Genomic DNA, 27,137 nt, shown 5'->3' with positions numbered 1-27,137 from the left:
AAATCCCATAAGATCTGATATAACTCTTCAGAGGAGGCATCCTTCCTTCTAAAATGTTTGGAAAGCTCATGTTGGGCACTACCATAGCTGTAAGTTTTAAATCATTGTAATAACAATTAGATAAATTAGTGTGTATAATCTCAAGGTTTATATTGTGAAATCCTGATTTTTCTTAGAGAAAGTAGCCAGCTCCATGACCCAACAGGATGTGATATTAGATAGTAGGCATAATAAAGCCACTATGTAATGATGAATACACCCCGCCTTGAAATGACTAGAATTTAAATAATGTCAGAAGTTATTGATTAACCTAGGGTTGGGTAGGATTTAGCTGCTCTAGTGAAAGTTGACTATTCCATCTGAATGCTGGTTTTCTTGAAGAGCAGAAGAGTTGCATCTTCCACACTTAGGCTAAGCAAAAATGGGCAGTTCACATGTAAGTAGTTATGTAATTTGGATTGTCAAGAATGCAACAATTTCCTGTTTTTATTTTTGTCCATTTTCACTTTAAATGGCATTAATACATCTGCAAATAAAATCTACTTTTAAGTGTGGGTGGGAAACTTGTATGTAGCTGGTAACACAGCTTAATTGCAGAACGTGAATAATGAAACTATTACTATAGCTGTGAAACTACACAGGTTCTGAGTGTCTTAACATTCATTGTGGCTTAGATAAAAAGCGCAGGACTTCAATTTTGAGAAAAAGAAATTATGCATAGGATGTCATGGGAAAACTAATTTTAGCAAATTTGTGTTGGAACATTCTGAACACTAAAGTAATTCCCTAAAGATGTATGAAAAACTTCCTGTCCCAAAGGCCAACACTTTCAAAATTTGGCTAAGATTATCACTGAGTAGTAGGGACAGAAATAATCTCAATGTGTGGTGCTCACAGAAGGGCCTGATTAAAATCCAAGTGTCAGGATTTACTACATCGAATTACTGTATGAGTTTTGACTGAGACATTTGGGTGTTTGATAATAAATATCTAAATCTGCATAAAGATATTTAATTTCAAAACAGCCCAACTGCCAAAATTTTGTGTGGTAGTTGTGAATGATTAGTGCTTCTGAAAATTAAGTAGCTTGTGCTGCAGAAGTTGGGAGTTTTTAGCTCCTGTTTAAAAACTAATGGATAAAAGGCAATATTTACTCAGCAACACATTTTCTCCTTGAATGCTGAAAACCTGCAGTTTTACAGTATGTATCAAAGAAGACAACCTGTTTGCTGATAGAGGCTAATGTTACGTTAGTTTCTCTAAGATTTATATTATTTTATTGCCTAACTATTTTTTTAATTCAAATTCAGCAAGGTCTTGAGAGATGCTGAGCATGTGCTGCTTTTGGACCAGCTCTCCAGGACATTTTCATTGCCAGACTGAGCAAGAGGGTCGGTACCATTTGCACAAAGCTCCAGCTACTAAGCCAAGGAGCTTTTTGTCTCCCTGTGAAAGGGTGGATGGTCCCATCCCCTCATCATTTTGTGGCCTGGCTGCTTGCATAAGGGGAGAGAAGCAAGCAGTCCAGCAGTCTATCTTTGCATAGGAAACAAGGCCGAGAAAGCTCCTGCTGCTCAGCCCCATGTGTACACATAAGCACACATCATAGGGTTGTCAGCAGGCATCTCCCACGGGTCCTGCCCCAGGAGAGCCTTTCACTGGACACTGCACTGAATGCAATGTAGAGCACACATATTCAATTTAGGTTTAAACTAGCCAGTTGGGGTCTATCTATGGCAATAGAGATCACAGCACTGCATCTCAAGTGGGTTTAGCAGTTGTGTGAGCTCTGTGCTGGACTAGGTAGCCTGGATGGAGGTGCAGTATGCTGGAGTTGGGCTGCAGGCTTCAGTGGGAAGAGGTGTGAGCCTTTGTTAGAAGAGAATCTCATGATTCAGCCCATGACTCACCTGGGAATTGCATCGTTATGTGTTTGTCCCTAGGAAATTACAGGTAATCTTGGAGAAATGCCTGCATCTGTATCAGAGAACCACTTCTGGAACAGCCTGAAAAAACTCAGTTCTTAACGGAGCTTTTGAGCTGCAGTTTGTTCTTTCTCCTAATCTTGTATTTTGCAACCATAGGTTCATGAGTGTCTTATGTATTGTGTTTTTTAAACCTCCAGAGCAAGTCTTACAGACTCACAGAGGATATACGGAAACCAACCATAGGGACTACCAGTTTGTCAGCAGATGAGCCAGTAAGCACTTTTTTTATGAAGGATGAAAGGGGCACCGTGGTGTTGCAGCACATGTTGTTGTGGTTTGTGGTGGCTGTGGGAGCACTGCAGTGCACAAAGACAGCTCCTCTTTCATGGTCAAGACTGGCACTGGAAAGCTGGGTAAAACTGGGATGTTTCATTCTATTGAGTATTGCATCTTTCCAAAATTTTGCCTACTTTGAAATTTCAGAAATGAAAATTTTTTGAATAGCCCAAATTTTGCTGGGAGAAATATCAAATTAATCATCTGTGACAAATGAGGTATTTTATTTGGTTAAATGGATTTAGGTTTTAAAGCTTTTTTAAAAAAACGTCATTATTAAATCAAGTTTTCACTGAAAGCTAAGCATTGTTCAAAGAAAAGGTTCCATTATGTGGATGTTAAAATGGAACTTTTCAGCTATATCAAAATGTCCCATTTTAAAATTAAGCCTTCATCAAAATTAGTATCTACAAAAGTAACACATTTTACTGAAAAAAATGCTCTCCACAAAAAATTTCCAACCAGCTCTAAAGTGTACCTTTCTCTTAGAAACTGAGCTCTCGATTAAGAGCTGTACCTGATGCGACATTACAGCTCCAAATCTGCATATTTCCACAAGCTTTTTCCTCTCTGAACTTGATCCAGTCCCTTTTTCTACAATCAAAGTTTCTGACATCACATCCTTAGATTTTAAGTCTCTAATTATTTTCTGTTTGCAGTCTTGCATCAAGCTTATCTGTACTTCTGCTGTCTTCAAAATTACCACAAGTAGAATCAATCCACCTCAAAATCTGGGTAGCTGCTTGCTGTAAGCAAGGTGCTTTGCAAACAGTTTGGGAGTAGCAGCAATAGTTCTGATGATATGATGGTTTGAAAAGTTTGACGGATTTTGACTTATGTGATACTGTGTAATTGTTTTTTAACCTTCTCTCTGTCAAGAATCCAACCTTCTGTCTGTCAAGAAGACTCTATTCTGTTGTTCTCTCACATGTTTGTGGCTTGAATTAATCTGGGGGGTGGGTAAGTTCTTTGTGTTTAATTTAAACCACTTTTTGAGATTCTCTGGGACACCTTTGAGTTTCATCTTCTCATTGTAAAGCAGCCCAAACTTTCTGCCAGGGAGGACTCTATAATGTAACAAGGGGGCAGCAGGTTGTTGTGGACCAAATGGTTTGAGAACTTGAAGGTAAAAAAAGGAAGTATAACCCAGAGAACATATCTGCCTGAGGAGTCCTCTTGGGATAAGCTCACAAACATCACAAGGGCCTCTGTGTTGCCTATGGACATTTCTATCCATGTAGAAATGTTTCCTTACAACAAGCATTACTTACCACAGCGTGATTTTATTATCTCATCACAAAGCTCAACAATTGCTATTTGTTGCTTCCCCTGGCAGACCAATATTCAGTGACAGTTGATTCTTGTTCAGTCCCTGGCCATAAGCCCACAGTCAGCAGAAGACAGAAATACCTTCTTGTTCAGACGCCCAACACTGGGGAAGAGCTTTGTTTCCATGGTCCCCTTTTATCCAAGATATTTGCTGTTCCTTTTAGTCTGAGTCTGTCCTGTGAGTGCAGCTGTGGTAGGTGTTAACAAGCATCTGTCCATGAAAAATTTTTGATGCGTTTGTGGCAAAAAAAAAGAACCCATCTGAAGGGTCTAAGGGTCATTCATTACATTTATATTTTACATAATGTAAACAGGACAAACAATTATGTTTTACAAAACCAAAAAAAGTTCCAAAATACCTGGACTCTTAACATTCTTCTTTGTATACAACATTTTTAGTATATTCTACAAAGTTGTGTTGTTACTATCCAGAAAAATTACTCTGCCTTTATTGTTAACTATGACTACAGACTAAAGCAATGAACTGATTACTGCTGCGCTGGGTGAGTCAGCTGACCTGGGAGTATCTTGAGACTTCCTGCACCCTGTGAGGTGGAAAGGAGTTAGACACAGAAACCTCCAAGTTCAGTAGACACATTTGGTTTGTTGGACACTAAACATAAAATAGTAACAGCCCTTCTGTGTGTCTATGAATGTATCAATGATGTTTAGATAATGCATCTTGCAGAGGAATGTTTTTAAAAAATGCAGGGACCAACAGGAGAGGCATGTAATCTTGGGGCTTCCCTAATGGGATGCAACATCCTTCCAGTTCTCCTTTTAAATAATTCAGTTTTACAATACATGAGTCAGCATGATGTTCCCAAAGATTGTGTCTGTGTTTTTCAGCCCTGCATAGGTATACTTAAATCATATTAGCTTTCATGCTGGCATACACAATAATTTACTTCAGTTCCATCAATGTTAACTTACCAAAATGCATCACAAGTCTTAGTTGAGGTAATGAGTGTAAGATTTTTAATAAGACACAAGAACACTTGAGCTATCTATCAGTATGCAAATCAGAGATTTGGTATCTCAGCTGAAAAAGTTGCAGAATATGCCAGTTTCCAATCATTTATTTTAGTTATCATTATCACTAATGGCCCAGCATACAAAATGTTTTCCAACCAGGAATTAAGGTGAATAAAATAAAAGTAGGCACGCCCACCCCAGCATAACAGAGGATCTTGGAATTCTAGATATGTTCTAGGTAAATAAAACCATTTGTTTGCCATTTTTTTGTGGCCTCCACTTGCAAGATAAGTATTAAAAGGAAGTGAAGTGAGACATGACTCATGACTTAAATGCAGACATGACATCTCTGGAGATTTCAAGCACCTTTTCCTGCTCCAGCTTCAGCCAGACCAGAGGAGTCAGGTCCCTGTGAGCCCTGTGTCACTTCTGACAGCCCCATGCAGATGCCAGGTACTCTGGCACATCTCAGAGGTGTCTGTACTTAAGAAGATGAATCAAGCCCTCTAGAAATAAAAGCTACAGTTTACAACTTTAGTATTCCCACTGCATGGTCCTTTGCTAGCTAACTGATTTTAAACGTAATCTGCATTAAGAAGTTCCACCAGCCACAAGAGGGTTTGGACACATTAAAATAAGGTAAAATTCAGCCATAAGACAACCCCCTCCAAAGATTTTTTTCTCTTCATTGTGGACTTCTCTGTCCTGGTGATGACATGAATAAATTGAGTGGGTAAAAAAATAGCCATAAGTTATTATGAGATGATATCTTAACAGGTATTTAGAAACAGGAGGGATGTTGCATGAGAGATGGTTTTAATTTTTCAGTTTAAATAACTGTCAGAACAGTTACCTTCACTGTTGCCTCTTGTTTGTAATAGGAAAAAGTAAATGTGACTAATTCTATTAGGATCTTGTCGTCACTGTAGTTTTAGTCTCAGATGTAGAAAATAATTTTATTTGCACCTCTCAGTTTGGAAAGAGTCACTGAGTCATTGTGAAGGGTGTTGAGTAATGACATCTAATCTACATGACTTGCATATATTGTATTATCCAGTATAGAATTCATATAGAAATTGTTTTGTTCTTGAAAACAACAAACTGGCAGCAGCAAGCTAGCCTGACAGTACATGTTGCTGTCGTACAGCTGTTAGACCTAAAACAGCCGTAAGAATTTGGGAGAGTGACAGCCTGCCTGGCAGATGGCGCCTGGCATTTGGAGCTGCTGATACCATTCTCTGAGCAGTCAAGGAGGCAGATGGCAATTTTCCAGTTACATATTGTGGTTGACTGAGAAAATTGCTCAAACAAACAAAAATGACAGGTAAGTTTTGCAAAACAGTAGAGGAAGAAACCTTGCAATGAAAAGGACACATGTAGTCCTTAAGGTGGTGCTTGCCAATTGACATACATCTAAAAAAGATGTTTATCAACCTCATGTTTTTATTACCATAGCTTAAACCCTGGTGCTTGCTGATACTGTCCCACTGCCAACATGCCACAGCTGTTCGCTTCTGTTTGTTTTTAAATGTTAGCACCCATCTACTCTGACCTGTGTGCTAAAAGCATTTACATTTCACATAAATTCCTACCTGAATAATTGAGCTCAATTATTTGAATTTCACTGGAGAAGAGCTTGCAGAAGAACGTCTTTCTCTGATGCAAGGATGATAGGAGATGGTGAACCCCCCATCTGCTAATGACCCAGTATCCTCACCCCTGAACAGCCTTTCCCAGTTAGATGAGACCCAACCTTGCCTACCAGTAATTGCCCTTTTGTTTCTTTTGCTTCTCTGCTATATTAAAGACCTCTAATATTTGGAAGTTTTTCTCATGAAAGTACCTATACGTTGAAATGAAATGGGCTTTATCTGCTTCTCTGCCCTTTCTGATTTATGGTCTGGAGATTTCTGAGCAAGTCACCCTTTTGCCCCCCAGGAATATTTGCAGCCCCATGCCAGGCTGGCTGACACAGCCAGGAACAGAGCTGTGCCGGTGTCCCAGGGCCTTGCTGCCACAGAAAGCAGTCACAGGTCACCAGGCCCACATTGCCAGCTTGCCCCAGGGCTCTCGTCCATCCCATGGCAAAGCCAGAGGAGGGGCGATCCTCTGCCTGCCAGCTCTGAGAGCTCTCCCACCCACAGCTCTAGGATACATGTCTCCTCACCTTATGCGTGAGGCTTGTCAGGCAGGTTGGATGCTACTGCTGAAAGGGCTTTTGCTCCTCTCTTTTGATGTTTATTCCAGTCTCAACTGCATTTTTAACTGACACAAGCAGGCAGATATATTTTCTATTAGGAATGCATAGGTTTAAAATAAGGTGACAATATTATAAAAGAATAATATACCTTATATAGGAGTAGAAGGCTGTGATTATTCCTGTTATGCTCATACTTTCTACTATGATCCAAAAATTGCTCCAGTTCAAAAGGGCCTAAAGTAGCATTAAGTACTGAAAAAAATATTTATGACTGGAAATGTCTGTTCTAGTAAATCACACTATTGATGAAGAACAAACATAGCATCATGTTTTCAGTCTGTCTTTGGAAGTAGATGAGAACCAAACTGCAGCAGCCTACTCCCATGTTTGTTCTTGTGTTTTATTCTTAACACACAGAAATGCTTGGAATGAGTGATGAGATTTGGGCTGTCACTAAGACTGTCCCTTTGGGTGGGAGTTCAGAGTTTGTTCTGCTATCAGGAGGTTATGCTGACAACATGTGGTGTAGTAGAAGACTAAAACCACAAGATCTAAGACAACATGCGTTTTTTTTTTCTTTCTTATCCAGTACTGTTAATCTAGTTAACATTGGATTCCAGTTGCATTACAGCTCATTAAAGGTTTCTGCCAGGATAAATATTTAATCTTGAGTGTACGTGTGTTGATAAAAAATTAATCCTGTAGGTGCTGGTTTACCAAAAGCTGTCTTCTGTGATCATAGTATATTAGGTACAATTTAACTAATCAGATGAACACCCCAGACCTGTTGTTTATTATGCTAACAAGGTGACTAGATGGTTTGGTACATTTCTCGGTAGACAGAGAAAATAAATTTTCCTCTCCACACAAAAGAGGAATACAGAAAATCATAGAATTGGAAGGCACCTTGAGAAGTCAGCTCACTTATCCATTGCCTACAGCAAGATCAGCTCTGCCCAAACCAGTTCTGACAGCTCTAGCAGTGCTGAGCTGGAGAACTGGTTCATTAGTTGGAGATGAGGCTCCCCGAAGGTCTTTGAACTCCTAACTCAGTGACTGTGCATGGTGAGAACTGATAAATCTCAACAGGTTCCACAGTTTCTGATCTGTGACAGGTTTTGAATTGTTTGGGCTTGTCTGTTTTTCCGGCATTCCTGTGCTCAACTTTGGGACATTATGGATTGTTTGGCGCTTGGCTTCCTGAAGAAACGGGATGCATGACGCTGCAGTATGTATATATCTGTTACCCTAGCTAAAAATGAACTCACTGGACAATTTTTAGATGAATTTACCAGCAGGGTGTTAGTTTTAAAATTATTAGGTGCCTGTTATGTTTCTTGAAAATCTTGAGAAGAGAGAGACTGTATTAGAAATCCCCTGAACAAAAGACTGAGGCATGAGCTCAACGCTTATAAGACACACACAGTGGTGTGAGAATCCACACAGTGATGGGCCATTATGCCTGTGCCCAGCTGTAGTAGGCAGTAGGGGCACCAAAATCAGCCATACAGGAGATGTAAATCTGTGGGAAACCAGGCAGAGGGGTTTCTGGTGCTCACCTGCTTGGTAGAAAGGAATGCTCAGATTGTTGTATATGGAACTGGTTTATGTTATTCTTTTTAAAACCTTGGTTTTCTCCAATGAATTTTTGTGAACTTAATTAAATATACATGAAGAATAAGAAAACTGGTGAAATAGCTGTGGCATGATTCTGTTGCCTACCTCCAGTAACCATTGGTGATGCCCTCAGGTATGTGAGACATCTGCACTGGGTTGACAGATGCAGGCCCCACAGGAGACCACTCATTTCTGACAGGCAGCAGGCAGCTTACCCTGGGGCATCTCTAATGGCACCAGATACCTACATTTAGACAACTGAATACTGCCCTAAATTTTATTCTAGACCCCACTCACGTGCAGGAGTCAGTGCTGTAAAGAGCATGGCTGGGTCAGTCTGCCCTTTCTATGTGCTGCCATTTTGAGATTTAACTTTTATTTCTGTTAAGCCAAAGAAAAATTAAAACAGCAACCAAAGAGAAGCTTGAAATTAGACATCCACTAAATAAAGCACATAAAACAGACCTGGCAAATGTGAAGACTTGGGTAGGCACTCAACGTCCCTGGATCAATCCAGCCCTTTTTAGAGCTCTGCTCATAGCTATTAGACCTTCATCTCAACTGCTCTGGTCAGCAGCCACGTTTCTGCTGGCTTTTCCTAGCGATTTGCTTGTAAGGGTCTGCATCTGCATTTATCCATGTACATTATCAGCATCAATCTGTGTTAGAGCTGCAGCGGGTGAGCACTGTCAGCAGTATCCCAAGCAGCTCTCTTTCTGTTGTTTTGACAGTACTCTTCCATAAACCTCTGTTCCTGAGCATGGTTGTGGCATCCGCTTGAGATGATGGAAATGGAAAAATAGCTATGATTGCTCAGCTGTATTATCAGTTATTTTCAGGTAGGGTACATTGTACAGGAAGCTTATGGTACTTACAGGCATGCTTATGGTACTTTTTCTTGTGTTCTTGTCTACTGACAGATGAGCACTTAGTATCTACTGCGAGCTTAATTGTCTTTAGCTCAAGGAAGATATTAGATTTTGGTTTCAGAAATGTCTGCAATGTATTGCAACTTCTCACCAATTCTGACTACTGATGCCTTGAATCCACCAGAGCTTGTATTTCCTCTCACATCTTTCTTGGTTTTGCTGACCTTTTTGTTAAACTGTTTATTTGTGCACAATAAGGTCTCCACATGCTGAAATATCAAAGAACAGTTTCCAAATGCTTCTCTAAGCATTGCAGACCATCTTCAACTAGAAACTCATCTTACATCTTCTTAAAGTCAAATGTAATTTACAGTAAGAAAAACTACTTGGCGTGCTTTACAACAAGGTAGAATTGTTAGTTTTAGACCAGCTATAGTTGATCCAGTTTAGTAGAAATAAATTTGTGACAGTTCTACCCAAAGTTGCAAGGGAAAATGTTGTCTAAAATATGCTTTAGTGAGGCAAAAACTGTTCAAGCTAAGGAACACTGTTGGCAGAAAAAAACAAGTGGACACAGGCCATGAATACAGCTAGGCTGGAAGTGAAAAGAGGATTTCTTACCACCAGAACTCTGGTTACACTGATTAATATAGAAGTATTGGAGAGAAATGTAGAAGAAAACTGAGTAACTGAGTAGATGGAGCTGGACCAGTTGATGAAAGCAAGTTCCCTTACATCCTATGTCCAGCTGCAAAATTTGTATGCAATCTGTCCACCTGATATTTCAGACCACATCGTGCTATCACCAAAATTGCTACAACACTTGTAAATCATTAACTACTCAAATCTAATCTAAGATCCTATGCTAAAGTGATTCTGCCCATATTTTTTTTTTAAAAATGCCTACAAGTTACAAATGGTATTAAACATCAATTTCTTTTGCCATTTATCCCTTGCAGGAAAATCCACCTGTTCAAATCTGCAGGGCAGGAAGCAGTACAGCTCTGAAACAGCTCTCCCTCTCCTGCATGGGAAGGCTGCATCAGTAGGCAAGATCAAGGCTGGGACCCAGCGAGTAGTGAATTTTAACCAGGTCTTTCCAGGTGGCTCAGGAGTTGGCCTTGACAGTCACTTACCCAGAGTATCAGATTTCCTATCTATAAAGTTGATGCTAGTCTTACACACAGTACTATAAGAATTACATCCCCCAGGCACATCATTTAATGTTTTACAGTGATTTAGTTGAAGACAGAGGCTTTACCAGAGCTGACTCAATAGATTCTTCTAGTGCTTTAAAACAAACATGTCCTGAACATCATTAAGAAACAGGCTTTCCTTCCCTTCTGCATGATTTTGCCCTTGAAAATAAATATGTTTCTTTATTTATGTCTTTATGAATCCTCATAAATCCACAATGTTATTTCAGTTGCTGGTGCTACCATTTTCAACTGTTACACACACACACACCAGCTACAATGACAAGTTGCACCTAGGAGTTAGGGACTAGCTAAAACCTGGGCATAACTGACCAGCCATCAAAGCGTAAGAGAGCAAACTACTCTCCCAGAATCTTGTAATGACATTACCAGGATCGAGTGCATCTGTGATAGGTTTGGGGCAGTGAGAGCTGCGGAGGTGGCAGCATTAGCATGATGAGGTCGATACCCACAGCCCAGCACTGCTGGTGGGTAAGGCAGAGTACAGCTCCTTGCTTTTGGGTGTTTGTGTAGGTGTTTCTGTCCAGGCTGAATGACTGAAAAGTGGGACCCAATGCCAGACAAAGCCTTTTTCCTCTCACTTCTCAGCAGTGCATCTTCTGTCCCAGGTCAGGAGGATATGAATGTGGAGCAGTGGTTCTCAACTCATATTGTTGGAGTGAGATTGGGGGCCTATGAATTAGAACAGCATTTGGATGCTGCAAGTAGTCAAATCTATGCACTTGATATGTCAGCACTTTTCTCTGTGTTTTGTCCCTTTTGTTGCTGATTCATCAGCTGCTTCCCTGGTCCTTACCCTTACAAAGAAGTGCCTTGCAAACTACTCTAGAATAACTTCAATATTGGCTGCCTAACAAAGACAACAGGATCAACCATACGAGTGACATGAACATCATCTGAAAAGCGTACTAACACTATAGAGCCAAAATAATGATAGCTTAATGTCACCATCATTTACTCCATTCAGGTAATTCACCCTGTTTCTGCATGGTGCAGGGGAGAGGCAGGGATACTGTCTCTCCAGCTTACAGTGTCCTTCAGGATTGCTCCAGGATGCATGATACAGATGCAAGAAGTAATTAGGAGTGCATTGCCCAACATAGTGGTAACTCTGACAATACTACCAATCATATGTGAAAGTATGGACTGAAGTGTTTGAAAACGATTTGTACGTTAAACTTGGTATTATGGAGAGGGGGAAACCATACTGGCACCACACACTGCTGTCAGCAGGGCACACTCAGCTGAACAGGCAGCAGAGCATCCTCCTGAATGCTACGTCGTGATGCTCAGTGAATCCACCACGCGTTCAGGAGCACCTGGACCGCACCCCTTGTGTCAGCACTGTGGCTGTGTGATTTTCCACCAAAGAGGCCCGTTGCACATGCAGCATTCGCATCCTGGGGCTGTATCTCCAGAATAAACTTTTGTTGTATGGTGGGATCCCGTTATTCTGTTCCCCCAAATTCATCACTTACTGAGTCTGGTTAGATGTCATCATTTGTTTTGGTACAGAGAACAAAGGTGAATTTTATTCTCACAAGAATGAAAATGAGGTTGTAGCAATCAGAAAATAAGAAAGAAATTAGAGCTGCTTAATTTTCGAGGATGTTGTCAAAAAGATATCTTTTGTACATGATTCCATCAAAGGAGAAGCACATACATTCTATCATAATAGAAAAATATGAATGCAATTAATTTTGGATAAAGACAGTGATCAGTGCATCTGTTTTCTAACTTGGTGCTTTTTCCTTTCCTTTTTGACAAAATTCCTAAGAAATTTGAAGACCATTAAATAAAATATCACACTAGAAAATATTAGTTACTCATATGCATCTATTTCCACCTTGTTTGAAGGGTTTAGAGAAGCATGTGTGTGTGTCAGAGCATACAGTAGGATACATGTTTACAAGCAACATTTGTGATAATGTTGTGGCAATGGAGGTGTTACCTTGTGCTGTAGAGACTGAAATTACTGCATTGCTATTGTGCTACTAATTGTTTTTCTTTTAAAAATAACTTTCCATTTCAGTGAGATGGCTGCACTACAGCAGCTACCCTTAGCAGTAAGTTGTATCCTAGCTGCTAACTGCATTAGAAAAGCCAGGTACCTAAATGGTCTTCAGTCTGTCACACAGGTACATTGGTAAAGCAGTGTAGGGACTGGATTCGGGTTTTCTCCTTGAGAAAAGACCCTTTGTCTTTTGACAGAGGACTCCTTTGTCCAGGGCTGTAGCTTTTCCACCTAGTAGATCACAGCATGAAACTTTTGAAGAATACCAACAGACTTCCAGGCCATATCTATACTTGTAAATTAAACAGGTTGTTCTCTGGCCAGATGCACATGTGGCAAAGCATAGCCCACAGCCATATGGCTAAATTCTCTTTATCCCACAAGCAGAGTGATCTTGTGCCTAATGTCTTTCAGGAATCATCTCTGCCCTGTGCTATACCCAAAGACAAGGAGGTTAATCAGCCATTTAGACTCTTCTGCTCTTCACTAGGCTTGTGGCATTTTCCAAAGGGCTTAAAAGCAGACTGCTGCACCCTGGGGTGTCATAACTTAGTTTAGTGGAGAGCAGAGTGCCGTGCCCTGGGGTATCATAACCCTTAATTAACAGCGGTGGTGCCAGTGCCTGGCAGCCCTGCAAAACAAGTAGCCTGGTCCACATGTTGCTATTTGAATGGAAATGCCAAAGCACCTGCAGTGCCTGCTTAGACGCCCTGAATCTGTGGTGTGCATATAGTTCTACTTGATTTAAGAGCCTGGGACATATTTTGCAGTATTATTTTAGAGTTTAGGCATTTAAAAGATCTGATTCATGATATTACAGGGGTTGAAAATGTTGCTGACCTCGTGGTCTCAGACACTTCTACCTTTGACTGAGAAACAGCAGAATAGAGGGTGTACGAGCATTTCAGGCCTTGTGATTCACAGCTTGTCAGATTAGTAGGAACAGGCATGGTTTTCTGTTTACATTGAACATGCCAGGCTGTAAACTGCTGCTGTGGCTGTGGACTTTGAGTTATTATCCCTGATAGATTTAGCTGAAGGTAACCACATGTACTATTTTGCCAAAATAAAAACCCCACCAGCTTTATCATGTTATATATCTCCAATTATCTTGTTTGCATGAATGCATCAATACAAGAAAGGTTTGCAGACCAGCTTTTATTCAGCTTATTGGGACTGTAAATTCCTAGTACTTACAAACATACTGTAGAGACGAGGTCTGGTTCTGTACGCATCTGATAAGACATTCATATTGACCTATTGTTAAAGTGGTACAAACAAATAATATTTGATCTTGCCTGAAGACGCTTAGTATGAAGTTATTACCTTTAAATTATTTGAATAAGCCTGAACTGGCAGGAAAAAAATTATACATGTGTGTCATGTGGTGACAGCTATTTGGGGATCCTTTCTAGGAGCCCTAGTGATAGATACAGTATTTCAGCAAAGCTTCACGGTCTACATGGTGTGAACAAAGATCAAGCAAGAGCCTGGCTCAAACTGCTGTTATTCAGAGAATCTAATGCAAAATTCTTTCCATGTATCTGTTGTGCCTGTTTTCCTAGTCAACCAATAAACACCATCATCATGGTTTTGATGCAGACCGAGATGCCAAGAAAATACATAGTGCCTGCAAAGGAGCGGGTAAGAAAGCTCGTGTTTTTTATACAAAGGGCAATTCAATATTATAAAGAGCATATATATAAATTTAGGGCAAAACAACTGTTCCAACAATTTTCAGGTAATTTTTATGCTTTTTGTCACTTACTGACTCAAAGAACATGCACACCCCTGAAGTTTTATATGATTAAGATAAATGGGAAGGGAAGCCAGCTTGTTCCTCAAAAACTGGTAAGATCTAGTTTGTTAATTGCTTGGTTCCAGGGGATTGGTATAAACATGATATTTGCTCCCTGTGATAGGAACATCAGGCTGTCAAGACTGATATGACAGTCATGGGGTCCAGCTAGTCAGGTGAGATTAAGGTCATGGTTATGTGTCCTTTCCCAGGCCTTCAAGGACCAGTAAAAAAATCACCACTTCCATATGTTCATCAGACCCCACTGCAGCTCCATCAGTTGAAAGGAATATATGATGCTCTCAATCTGCATCAGTGAATTTTAACCAAAAATACTGGCTTCCACCATCTTCTAAGATAGTTTGAAGTAAGCTGGCTGACTGTGCCCTGATGTGAATGAGGAATTCAGTGTTCATAGGATTCTCAGGTCCATGGAGGTGACAATGTCCAGCAGAGGAAGAACAGCCAGACAGCACACAAGAGCAATAAGTTACTAATTCACTCCAGACATTTGCACAGTAAACATGTATTCAAGCATTTCTTCCTGGTGTGGCACTGGCATTCAGAATCAGCTAGTTCAGTGCTGAATTTTAGGAACTCTTCCTGTCCTATGACTGAGCCCCCTCAAGGCAGTTCCACAGAGGACTCTTCTACTGAGAGTTTAACCCCGCATTGTCAGATAGGAGTGCTTTTCCTTCTAAAATTGAACCATGCCATCTGCCTCAGTTCTAAGCAGGAAGAACTGAACAAGATGCCCTAAACTTGTCCTGTGTGTACCTGGTGGTGATATGCAGGAATGAAAACGCATCAGCTGCTGCTGAATGCCAATATCATTTTTACCATTTGTACTGGTAGTTCCTCAGAAACCCTTGTTGGTCCCTGCTCCTGAGAGCATGAGATGAGGCACAGCACAAAGCCCAGTCGATGGATGCAACAGATGAAAGAGCACAAGGAGACCATGGGGCAGTGTCTGCCAGTATGACTTGCATGCATCAGCAGACCTGGGATACAGCTTGATGCCCTTGATCTGCCATCTAAACCCTTTATATGCTATGGGCATTTTGGCAGCACCCATCACATGCAGGGTCATAGGTCTCTCCTGATACACATTCTTCATTTCAATACTTGTCTTGAAGAAATAATGCCTGAGGCAATCTGCTGGCCCTTAGATGGAAGAGTACCAGGACACGTGTATTAAAGCAATAGCTATTCTATTGTCTCTTTCATACATCCAGGTATCATCACTGTGGCCCTGTCCCTTTAGCTGCAAACATAACAAATGCCTTCCAGCAGCTTTGTTTGGTGCAAACATCTGTTTATATGGCTGAGGGCAAGAAAAGTACAAGAACAAGGCCATTGCCTTTAGTAAGCTGCTTCCATACATTGCATAAGTTACAGCTCAAAGCTGCCCAAGGGCTTTCTGCTGGAGGGGACCTGCGTGTTCACTTTCCCCACGGGTTCCTGGGGGATGCCACTGCTGTGATGCCCATCACTGGGGCACCCCATGCTCCCACTTCACTCTTACTTACTTTTGCTAAGCAAAACAGCATCAGCAGAGACTCAAACCATGAAGGCTGGTTCCTGCTTCTCTTCCTGACTCCATTTAGTGCAAAGCACAATCCATTTTGTACAGACTGTATATTCAGACTATGGGTTAATGAAGCTGATTTAAACACATCCTCACCTACCCCGGCGTCTCGCCCCATACCATTCATTCTACTGTGCTGGCACAAGCGTTCATGCGCTTAATGAACTGGATCTGATGGCTGATCTCTCAGGACTACTCAAACAAGCCTTGCCACCAAAAACATGTATGTCAGCCTATGGGCACTGGCATAACCCTGATTTTAGGAGCAGTGTCTGATCGTCTCAAACAGAAGACTCAATTTGCCTGATAAAGTATGAGCAGCACAAGATGGTGAACTTTTATTTTATGATCTGAACATTGTAGCTGACTACAGTTAAATATATCCTCAAAAGAATCTTAGATGCTACAAAACAACGTTTGCATCAATTGTTGCATTTAACAAGGCCATCACCAGCAGAGACAAAGAAGTCATTATCCGACCCTACTCAGCACTTGTCAGGCCACACCTGGAATACTGTGTTCAGTTTTGGTTCCTGCTATACAAAAAAGATATGGGCAGGCTGGAGAGGGTCCAGAGGAGGGCCACAAAGATAATTAAGGGACTGGGAAGCCTGTCTTATGAGGGAGGGCTGAGAGAACTGGGTTTGTTCAGCCTTGAGAAGAGAAGGCTTAGGGAAGACCTTATCACCATGTTCCAGTATTTAAAGGGTGGCTACAAAGATGGAGACTCCCTTTTTACAAGGAGTCACATGGAAAAGATGAGCGGTAATGGGTACAAGTTAATCCTGGGGAGAATCCAATTGGACACAAGAGGAAAATTTTTCACAATGAGAACAATCAGCCACTGGAATAATCTCCCCAGGGAAGCGGTGGATTCCCCAACACTGGACACTTAAGGTTCAGCTGGACAGGGTGCTGGGCCATCTTGTCGAGACTGTGTTTTTGGCAAGAAAGGTTGGACCAGATGATCCTTGAGGTCCCTTCCAACCTGGTATTCTGTGATTCTATGAAATCCTGAAGTTGGCACCAATGGGGATATATGTATAGCATTTTTTTTCTATTTAGAGATCATATTTTCTTTCCTCTGTATTAGATTCCTGATTAAATAATTTCTATGCACAACTTCTTTTTCAGGAACCGATGAAAAGAAAATTATTGAAGTCTTGTCGAGTCGAACGTCAGAGCAGAGACAACAAATAAAACAGAAGTACAAGGCTCTGTATAGCAAGGTATTTCAAAACAAATGGCCTCTCTGTTTCAAACCGCTTGCCTGCTAGAAATATAGCCTGTAGGCCTCTGCTTTTGAAAATATCAAGGGAACAGTGGATTTAAGGAGGACACCAGTTAGTTTCTGATTCAGCAGTTTATTTTATCTCCTAAAATACCAGTTATATTTCCAATCTTAGGCCTCAGAGTCTTCTTGAAATCAGCCTTAACCAGATCAGAGCCTTTTAATCAAAGTTAGGAGAGCTAGAAAATAATTCATAACTGAAATAAAAACTATTTTAGTTTGTGTTCATCTTCAGCACATTCAGAAAAAGGAATTAATGTAAAAGGGAATTTTTAAGTCAGAATCCCTCTCAGACCAGATGCAAAGTCAGAGGAACTATTTGATCTTACATCATTATATTTTTGTTGAGTTTAATAGATGTAGTATTGATTTCTTCCAGTGATGAAGTAGAATACACATTGTAAAACTAAGAAGTCTCATTGGGCACTTGATTTCTGGAGGAGGAAACATAAACGGCCTTAATGATTTTGTGTGTAAGAAAAATAAATCTTCCAATATATTATTTAGGTAAACAGCTGAATCCTGAAGAGCTTATTATTAAATTGGTATTTTCTTAAGGTCTGCTTGCTCCTTAGTCATTAATCAATGTTAATAAGACAGGCAGCACTGAACCTGAAAGCCTTCTGTATGTAAAACTTACAGCAAGCATGATAAAGATTTTGGTTACATAAATACCATAGATTTAGTTCTATGAGGGTTTAATAAAATAGGCATTAGAAATGAGCAAATGCCATGAGACGTACCATTTACATCAGCATGTAGCAACCCCTCTCGCTTGCCCAGGCAGCCTGAATCTCTTAGGAAGGGGCCACAAGTTGTACCATTTCACTCTCCCGCTGCTCCAGGAAGCAAGGTTCATGGTGCGCATGTTGAAACTTCTCCAACACGATGTCAGCCACTGACTTGAATAGATTGAGTGTTCACTTGCAGATTGTATAAAAGGGTATTTAAGAACAATAGATTTAGAGCTGGGCTTTTCATTTGTTGTTCTGAACTTGTCAAGTACTTCCCATACTACAGGAAATGTTAATTGCAGATAAGACTTCAAATAAACGAGCAGCAGGCATCCTTCTCAGCATACATACACTAGCTAGTTCTTCTCCAGGGTCCTACCAAATTTTGAATTAAGTAGGTCATATCACAAAAGGTTGATTTCTTTTTTTTGGTGGAAAAAATGCTGATTGTTTGTCACCAAAGCACTTTGTAGAAATTTGTTGCTTTTTTCAGTAAGTCAATTTTAACCAAAACTAGGAAGAGAAGTTTGGCAAGTTTGATTCCTTCTGTTGCAGCTCTTCAAAGCAGGAAGGTTCTGCATTATGTTTCAGAGTAGTCTCCCATTAAGCTTTTAAAAACATCAGTTTGCATTTATTTAAACAAGTAAGAGTCAAAACTTGACTATCAGCTGGTATTTGAAGATGGGACAATCATTTAATTCAATCTGAAACAAAAATTTTTAGGGAATTAATTTTGCAAAAGAAGTCCGTGTATTTAAAGGCTTTTTAATGTTTTTGTCCCTTTTTGGTACAGAAGAAGCTTTGAAATCATTAAATTCCCCCAAACAAATTAAGAAACCCTCTAATCCCACCTCAGCTTTTGCGCTAACCCTTCCGACTGTCCCTGCAGGATTTGGAAGAGGACCTGAAGGGAGACCTGAGTGGGAATTTTGAAAAGGCTGTGCTGGCTCTGCTGGACCTGCCCTGCGAGTATGAGGCCCGAGAGCTTCAGAAGGCGATGAAGGGCGCTGGGACAGATGAGTCACTGCTGATCGAGATTCTCTGCACACGGAACAATAAGGTTGGGACACCATGTGTGACCTTCCTTAGGTAGCAGGGCAAAGAGCTCACCAAGAGCATCCCAGCAGGATGAGGAGAAGGGATCATACCAGGTTCCATGGCTGAAATACCTGTTGTCACTGGCTGCAGTGGTAATGTTGCCATCTTGGGGCTGAAACACTTGCAGGGGTTAAAAGCAATATAATTCAAATTCCTTCCTTTGTCCTACTCTTATCTCCCACGGCTGGCACAGAGCAACACTGATGATAGAAAAATCCCTGGGTGCCTGCTAAAGACAGCTTTGGCACTGCTCTGACTGTTCAGAGGTGGCTCCTGCCAGGTACGGGAATGTGATCCCCTTCAAAAAGCCCATCAGTTTACTCCTCATCATGCCCAGCTGGCAACTAAGCACCACCCAGCCACTTGCTCACTCCCCCCACCCAGTGGGATGGGAAGAAAATTGGGATAAAAAGTAAAACTCTTGGGTTGAGATAAAGACAGTTTAATAGGACAGAAAAGGAATAATAATAATAATAATAATAATAATAATAATAATAATAATAATAATAAACACAATAATAAACACAATAATAAACACAATAATAAACACAATAATAAAAAATTATAATAATAAAAAATTTAGAACATACAAAACAAGTAATGCACAATGCAATTGCTCACCACTTGCTGACCAATGCCCAGCCAGTCCCCAAGCAGCAATCTGCCCCTCCCAGCCAACTCCTCCCCAGTTTATATACTAGGCATTATGTCATATGGTGTGGCATATACCTTTGGCCAGTTTGGGTCAGTTGTCCTGACTGTGTCCCCTCCCAACTTCATGAGCACCTTGAGCCTTCTTGCTGGCAGGGAATGAGAAGCTGAAAAATCCTTGACTTACTATAAACACTACTCAGCAACAACTAAAATATCAGTGTGTTATCAACATTCTCATAGTAAATCCAAAACACAACACTATACCAGCTACTAGGAAGAAAATTAACTCTATCCCAGATGAAACCAGGACTCACCTAAACACTAACCAGAGGGATGCCTGCATGGGTCAGGCATCCTTTGGAATGCTGTCCTGAACTGGGCTGGGTTTAAGCCGTGTCTCTGCACTGCAGTGAGTCCCACCATGAGCAGGGAATGGGAATTTGGCTTCTCCCACACCCGTGCCTGCTACGCCTAACGCAACATGGGCATGGTACTGACTTGCTGGGTACCGACTTCCTTGTTTGTTTATTAATTAATTAAATGTATTTTTATTAATTATTTTGTTAGTTCTGAATATTTTTCCTTATTTATTTATTTGATTTATTTGCCTAGGAAATTGTAAACATCAAGGAGGCATACAAACAGCGTAAGTAGTATTGTCTTTCAAACTGCTTCATTTAAAGCCTTTATCATTGGGTAAACCCTCACAGATTTTTTTTCTCCACAGTCTTTGACAGGGATCTAGAGTCTGATGTTAAAAGTGACACAAGTGGCTCTCTACAGAAGATATTAGTCACTGTGCTAGAGGTAAGGCTGGGGGCTTTCCTCTTATGCAGCTACCTGACAGAGATATTTCCTTTTCTCTATCCTGTCTTCCCTGATTAATCATAAGTATTAGCTGGTATTTCTAATAATGTAATTATGACATGTAATATAATAATGAGGTAATTATAGTAAGCAAAAGGCATTCTTCAGTATAAGAGCCTTCTGTGTCTGTAGCTTTTTAATATATACAATTTTAATTTGTAAGATTAGAAGTAATATTATAAACTCTGGTACTTTGAAGACAACAGCATTGTTTTATTATTATTTATACCATGGTAATGGCTAGAATACCCATTCAAGGTCATGGCTACATTGTGCTGAATTCTGCCCAAAACCAGCAAAATCTGATTTCCATCTCAACTGAGGATTTTACAATTCAGATAGATACAGAACAAGTAAGAAAGAGATTGCTGTTAATTTAATCTTCCATTCACCAAGAAAGCATATTTTCCATTAGAACACACTTTATTTTAAACCACCTACATGAAATAAAGAAAAAAAAAATCTTCATAAAGACACAGTATAACTAAGAAGAATAGGATCACACCTAGAAATGCAACATGGTGGCCAGTCTGCTCAGACAGCCCTAAGAAATGAAAAGATTCAATAAATAGAAGCAGCTTTAAAGACCTAACAGTCACATCACTAAATACATCACAGGTAGATTCCCATTCTGGAAAGCATTGCTACAGCTCTCTTCAACCCTTGGGGTATATTTTCAGGAGTGACAAATACATATTATTCATGGATTTTTTTCATACGTTAGTCCTTCATAATTTCTGAGGAATTACAGTGTTGGTAAATGCTCAGATTACATAGGTTAGTCAGGAATATATTTTACAGTTATAAGGGCATATCCAGCACCATTAAAACCATCAGCACTTCAGTGCAAGTACTGGGAACCCTTTTGCAGTAGCTGGATGACAGATACACTGGCTGCTTTCGTAAGAAACTTTGCAGTTTGAGCCCAGGGTGCTGTACGTACCCAGCAGCTCAGCCCTCTGGGGTGAAAGCCAAAGGCCGTGTTGAGGCCATCCTGTCCCAGCTCTGTCTGCACATCTCAGCCCCCTTCCAAACTCAGCATCTTGCCATGCACTCTACCACTTCCCACCAGTGGAAAAATAGTCACAAACAATGGCAGAAAGCAGAAACAAAGAACAAGCCAGGTGGGAAGGGACTTCTGGAGCTACTGTAGTCCAGCCCTCCTCAAAGCAAGGCTAACTCCAAATTCAGGTCAGGTTTTCCTCTGATTTTGTTTTCTGCTCTGGACAGATGCTGGCTGGGGGAGGGAGCGGGAACACACATGGGATGGCAAGGAGTCTGGCGACAAGGGGACCCGCAGGCTACCCTGACACAGGGGAGCATCCACATGGTATGGTCTAATGTCATGCAGCAGCCCACCCCTGGTAGTCCCTTCCTGCTCCAGGGGGATCAGAGTTGCAATCTCATTAGGGTCCCAGCACATAGCAAATAAAACTGGGAGATAAACCCAACCATACAGGCTTCATATCTAAAGTCAGCAAAACCAGGGACTGTGGTAAACGTGAATGAACCGTTCAAAGCTGTACCACAAAGTCCCACCGTGCCCCATTACTAGGCATTTGTCAGCAGATGGCAGCAAAACTATAGCCAAAATATCTATGAGGGCCACAAAGCTGACAATCTTCCCTTCCACTTTGAAATGTAACCAGCATTTGGTCTGGTGTTTTTTACCATCATGTCCTTTTCTATAGGCAACCCGAGATGAGACCCAACAGGTCAATGCAGAGCTCGCTGAGCAAGATGCTACAGATCTGTATAAAGTAAGTTCAATTGTGGAAACATCCCCATTTGCCCTGAGCTGCACAGCAAGGGCTGCTTTGGGGGTGACTAAACACACCAAGCACAGGGGAGATGGCAGTGTAAGGAGATGAGCAAGGAGGGCTTGTCTCTACTGTGAATAAACAAGTGCTTCAAAAAAATAACATGTAATCTTTAAGGCAGGAGAAGGCCGCTGGGGAACAGAGGAGCTGGCTTTCAATGTGGTCTTAGCAAAGAGAAGCTATAGTCAGCTGAGAGCTACTTTTCAAGTCTACGAAAAGGTGAGTTGTTAATTTCTGTGATGTGGGTTGTACAGGGCCTGACATGTAGTTTGCAGACCCTACAATGACATGTAGAGCAGGTGATCCTTTCTTTGCCATTTAAAACTTCTTGAATGCTTTAAGAATCTTGGAAAACATTTTTATACAACTGGATCCTGATCTTATGGAAATAGGGAATAAAAGCTGTATCTTCTGCCAGTGAAGAACCTCTTCCCCTTCATAACCTACACAACATCCAGCCAAATAAATATCACAATGTTTCCTTCCTACAGCTGTATGACAGTGGGTGTCCCCACTCCTGCAGGAGGACCAGCAAGGGAACAGGTTCACAAGCTCCTGCCCTGAAGCAGGGTTTTGCTTTTCTGGACTTTGCCTCTCCTTCTTCAAAGCAGAGCCTCGCAAGGTGTCCCCTCCTGATCCCCCTGCTTCACACACTTATATCGGCTGGGCAGAGGCACATCTCCAGCCTCTTCCTCTCTGCCCACACTGGGCAGACAGCCTGTTCAGATATTTTGCTGCTCTCTCCTCTGTCTCCAAACATAAGGCAAAGTAGGCAGCAGGATCCCAGCTGTCTGGTACTTCTCCCTGTGTCACCCACCAGGTATATTTTACTCATGCCTGGGCCTGGAGATGACTTCCACTGAGACCTCTTGCATGAAAATGACCTCAGAAAGTCAAAGCAATGGGAGATCCAAGGTCCTTCTTCTGTCAGAGAGGTGGAAGCTAAGCAGTGACATTTATTCTCAAGAGAGGGTCACCCCTCCAGTCTCTGGCTCACGGTCCTGAACTTCCCTAGGATGACTCTGAGTTCATCAGAAAACCGTAACCCTAGGCACTGAAGATGAAAAAAACTCCAGTCAAGTCCATATTTCAGTGTCAGCATAATAAGGAACCCATAGTTGGAAAAATGTTTGCAGCTTAATCCAAGTTTTGGTTTCTTGCTGGCAGGAGAACAAACCCAGTCACTAACTGATACTCTCTCTCTTGGAGTGGCTTAAACCCTGGGGGTACAGTTAAATGTTCCGATAGCCAAGCTACCTTGGCTTTTCGATTCCTAAAGCCAAGCAGATCAGGTTGCCCAAACCAATCTACCACATCCTGCCTGGCTGTACTTGAAATAGAAGTGGGCCAAGGTTAGAGCAGTGCAAGTCCTCCTCTGCAGTTGGAAAGATAAATAGGGCAAGATCTAAACCAGGTTGGGAATTTGAAGAAGTCTAAATCCTCAGAAGGTACCCCTTGCTGCCTTGTACGCATGGTCTCCTAGCTCTGACCTAAAAGTTCACTGGAGTCTAGAACTATGCAGGGCCATTCTGATAGACAAAACAGAGCAAAATAAAAGCCTTTGAGGTTCACAAAGTTCACAAAAGTCAGGATAAACTCTGTTTTGAAGTGGCAGTCTGTTTTTCCCCTTTCCTACAGAATAATACAAAAACTCGGGAACAACTGCAGTGCTTGTAAACTTTCCCTGGGAAGCCAAAGACAATAAGTAACAAAACTTCATAGAGCTGGTAAAGCTCCAAAAATTATCTTATTTGTGTGGGAGTCATCCAGAGCCTTTGATAGAGGGGTTAGAGGACGCTCAAACAGTTTCTCCTGACTAGGGGTCACTCAAGAAGAAGCTGCAGCTCCTTTGTCCTAGAAGCCCTCAGATACATGTGACTGCTTGATGCAGGTTATCCATCTCTTAACTGTTGTGCCTTACCTGGCTGCATAGACCTTCCTCTCTTGGTGCCAGTGGATCTGTGAGCCCTTACACCAGAGGAGAACTTCGTTTGCCCTTGAATTACTTGGAAAGGCTCTAAAGGATCTGAATTGGCCTTTTGCCATTGGATCCTGAATCTGATGCTGGTTTTATGGCAGTGGGATGACATGTACAAACAGCAGCTCTTATGTGTCCTCTTTGTTGTCCTTGCAGGTGTGTGGGAAGGACATAGAAGAATCCATTAAAAGTGAAACATCTGGAGATCTGGAGAAGGCTTACCTGACTCTTGGTAAAAAAAAAAAGAAAAACTGTCAAGAGCTTTCTAATTCTTGCCATCTGACATTGGTTGTTGGGGATCTATGTACAGCCTGGTGACAGCCATCAAGATAGACCTAAACTGAACTGACATATCTGCCAGGAAAAGAAGAGACAGTTTTTAGTAGTGATTTGGACCCACTGGTTTTAGAAATAAAACTTGTCAGACACAGCTTCTCTCCACACAGCTAAATTATTTGCCCTCTAACACAGGGTGGCTACCTCCACGCTGCCCCTGAGGCTATAGCAATTGATAACTTCCAGCAGATGCCTGGGCATTGTTGGAAGTGTGCTAGCCAGCCACCACAAAAATGTACAGAGTCCTCGACAGCAACTTAGCACTGGGGATGACTGTGACTGGTATTTAAGACTGTGCCCTGGCTCTGGTTAGCTTACTGGTATTGCTGTTATCCATCTGGATCTGGGCTCTCCCAAATCTTGCTCTTGTGACCTGCAGTGAGCAGCTACCCCAAGAATAGATGGGCAAGAGGAACTCCAGAGGGGGCAAATGCTCATTCTCATTCATTCCATTTTCACTGTGGAACAGCAGAGTACTCAGTGCTGATCATTGCACTGTGTAACACACTCTCCCTGTGGAGAAATATATATCTCCATTCAGATTCCAACACTTCTCCTTGCATACTGACAGGGTACTAATCACAGAATGAAAGCTCTACCAGCTCATATGTCTGAGCATAAACCTTAGAGAGTTTCCTTTATTTCTTTCTTAATTCATCTCCTTCTCCTTGAAGATGTATCACAAAGTGTAAATATACAAGTATAATGAAGCCTCTTACTGTTTTCTCTAGTCAGCTGTGCCAAAGACTGCCCAGGTTACTTTGCTACACTTCTGCACAAGTCAATGAAAGGAGGTGGGACCGACGAAGAGACCTTGATTCGCATCCTTGTGACCAGGGCTGAGGTAAGGTACCCCGCGACCTGTAATACCTCACACCAGTCTGGGAGAAATACAAATGTAGAGGGTATGGAGTGAGTGCTAGCAGATCATGTGCTCCATCAACCCATTTCAGCCCAGTGACATCAGTGGTCACACTCTGCTTTTGTACCCAGGCAATTCTAATTTTGATATTGCATCTATTTCTATTTTCAAAAGAACTAAACAAGAAAGCATGCACGCAGTTTCAAGTGGAGTCCACTGTACCTGGTTAAAACTAATCCGTGGGGAGGTCTGGCCCCAATAGGATGTGTAAAAGTAAATTCCTAGTTAAGTAATGATAAAGCAGCAGTTTCTAAATTGAGAATTGCTTATAAACATATGTTGCCAATTCTCTCTGATTCCAGCTGGGAAAAACAGATGGGGAGGAGGGAAGAAAAATAAAGAACCAAAGGAGATAATTGTCATTTTAAAAAGCACAAAACTGCACAAGACATTTGAGATCTTAAACACAGTCTTTAAGTCTTCCTTCCTTGTAAGCTGTGTAGGTTGTAACCTCAGGGCTGTTTCAGTCTTGACATAGAGGAGGAGTCATTCACAGGGACAAGGAGAGCATATTTCTCAATGATCAGCAGCATGTGAGAAATTAGACTCCAGGGTAGTCTCTGTAAAGTCATGGTCCACTCAGACCAAAGATCAGGTGCATGCTGTGGGTGCCTTTTCACAGGAAAGCTCAAGATAAGGTATTTAATTCTCTCCCTGACCCCACCCCCAGTAACCAGAAAATTACTTCTGTGAGTGGAACAAAACTCTCCTTTAGCCATACTCCCAGAAGTGCCTCTTTCCCTTCTTGCCACCATGGAGTGGCCTCAGGAGTTCACAGCAACATGTGCAAGTTTGTCCAGTACCAAGGCTGTGCCTGCACAGCACCACTGAGCACTGGGCAGAAATGCCCCCAGCTGCCCCAGCACAGCTCTCTACACAGGCCCGTAACCCTCTTCACAGCTAGCGTCCCCTCACCATACCATCTGACATGGGCTTACCTCAAACCCAAATGTTAGACTGAAAGTTCTCTAAGATTTTTAGACCTCCTGATTTCTCCTCTCTTCCTCCCAGCGGGTGCGGTGGACCCTGGATCAGACCCCAGGGGTCCTGGTAGGAGCAGGGCACATTACTCAAAGCACATCCCACTCTTCTAAAGAGTCTCTTGGTGTCTCCTCAGAGTGACCTGCCAGCAATAAAGGAGAAGTTCCAGCAAATGTACAAGAAGCCGCTAGCTGAAGCTGTCCGATCGGATACCTCTGGGGACTTCAGAAAGTTGCTGCTGGCTCTTTTGCACTAAAAAGCCATCAAGAATGAATAGGCATGCTGAGCAGCCACCTCTTGATTAGTTTCCAAAATAGTATCCAAAAAATGTGGCATTAGCACAAAGAAAAAAATCCAATTTATTTTCTTTCCAGCTGGGAAATGTGTTGCCAAGTAATGCTGGACGTGAGGTTTATGTTATGGCTATCTTGCCAAATGTCCTTAAGCAATAAAGACATGTTAGAAAAACTAAATCTAAATTGACCTCTTTGTGTTTGCATATGTGGAGGAATCTTCTGTCATTGTTTCTTCTGGGTAGATTTTCTGTCTTTCTTGTTCTGAAGATTATTTCTGTTCTTTCCCCAA

General features: G+C 41.5%; 1 protein-coding gene across 1 annotated transcript; it reads left to right on the top strand.

Annotated features, from left to right (window-relative positions):
• The first annotated feature begins 277 nt into the window (after positions 1 to 277).
• ANXA13 (annexin A13) lies at positions 278 to 26,978 on the top strand. Its single transcript, XM_074894507.1, has 12 exons — positions 278 to 436; positions 2,126 to 2,200; positions 14,051 to 14,129; positions 17,006 to 17,100; positions 18,786 to 18,956; positions 20,261 to 20,294; positions 20,376 to 20,455; positions 22,207 to 22,275; positions 22,453 to 22,554; positions 24,470 to 24,545; positions 25,381 to 25,493; positions 26,689 to 26,978. Exons 1-12 carry the CDS (start codon positions 422 to 424, stop codon positions 26,806 to 26,808), a joined length of 1,029 nt encoding a protein of 342 aa, XP_074750608.1. The 5' UTR covers positions 278 to 421; the 3' UTR covers positions 26,809 to 26,978.
• The last annotated feature ends 159 nt before the right edge of the window (positions 26,979 to 27,137 follow it).

Source organism: Strix uralensis, chromosome 1 (genome assembly GCF_047716275.1).
Source record: "Strix uralensis isolate ZFMK-TIS-50842 chromosome 1, bStrUra1, whole genome shotgun sequence".
Classification (NCBI taxonomy): Eukaryota; Metazoa; Chordata; class Aves; order Strigiformes; family Strigidae; genus Strix; species Strix uralensis.
Note: the sequence above shows the minus strand (reverse complement) of the source record. Positions and strands in the feature narration are given on the sequence as shown.

What these genes read in the sequence shown, in the direction of transcription:
- ANXA13 (XM_074894507.1), top strand. An exon ending in TAGTGCCTGCAAAGGAGCGG is followed by an intron (nt 14,130 to 17,005) that starts GTAAGAAAGCTC and finishes CTTCTTTTTCAG; the next exon opens with GAACCGATGAAAAGAAAATT. An exon ending in ACAAGGCTCTGTATAGCAAG is followed by an intron (nt 17,101 to 18,785) that starts GTATTTCAAAAC and finishes CTGTCCCTGCAG; the next exon opens with GATTTGGAAGAGGACCTGAA.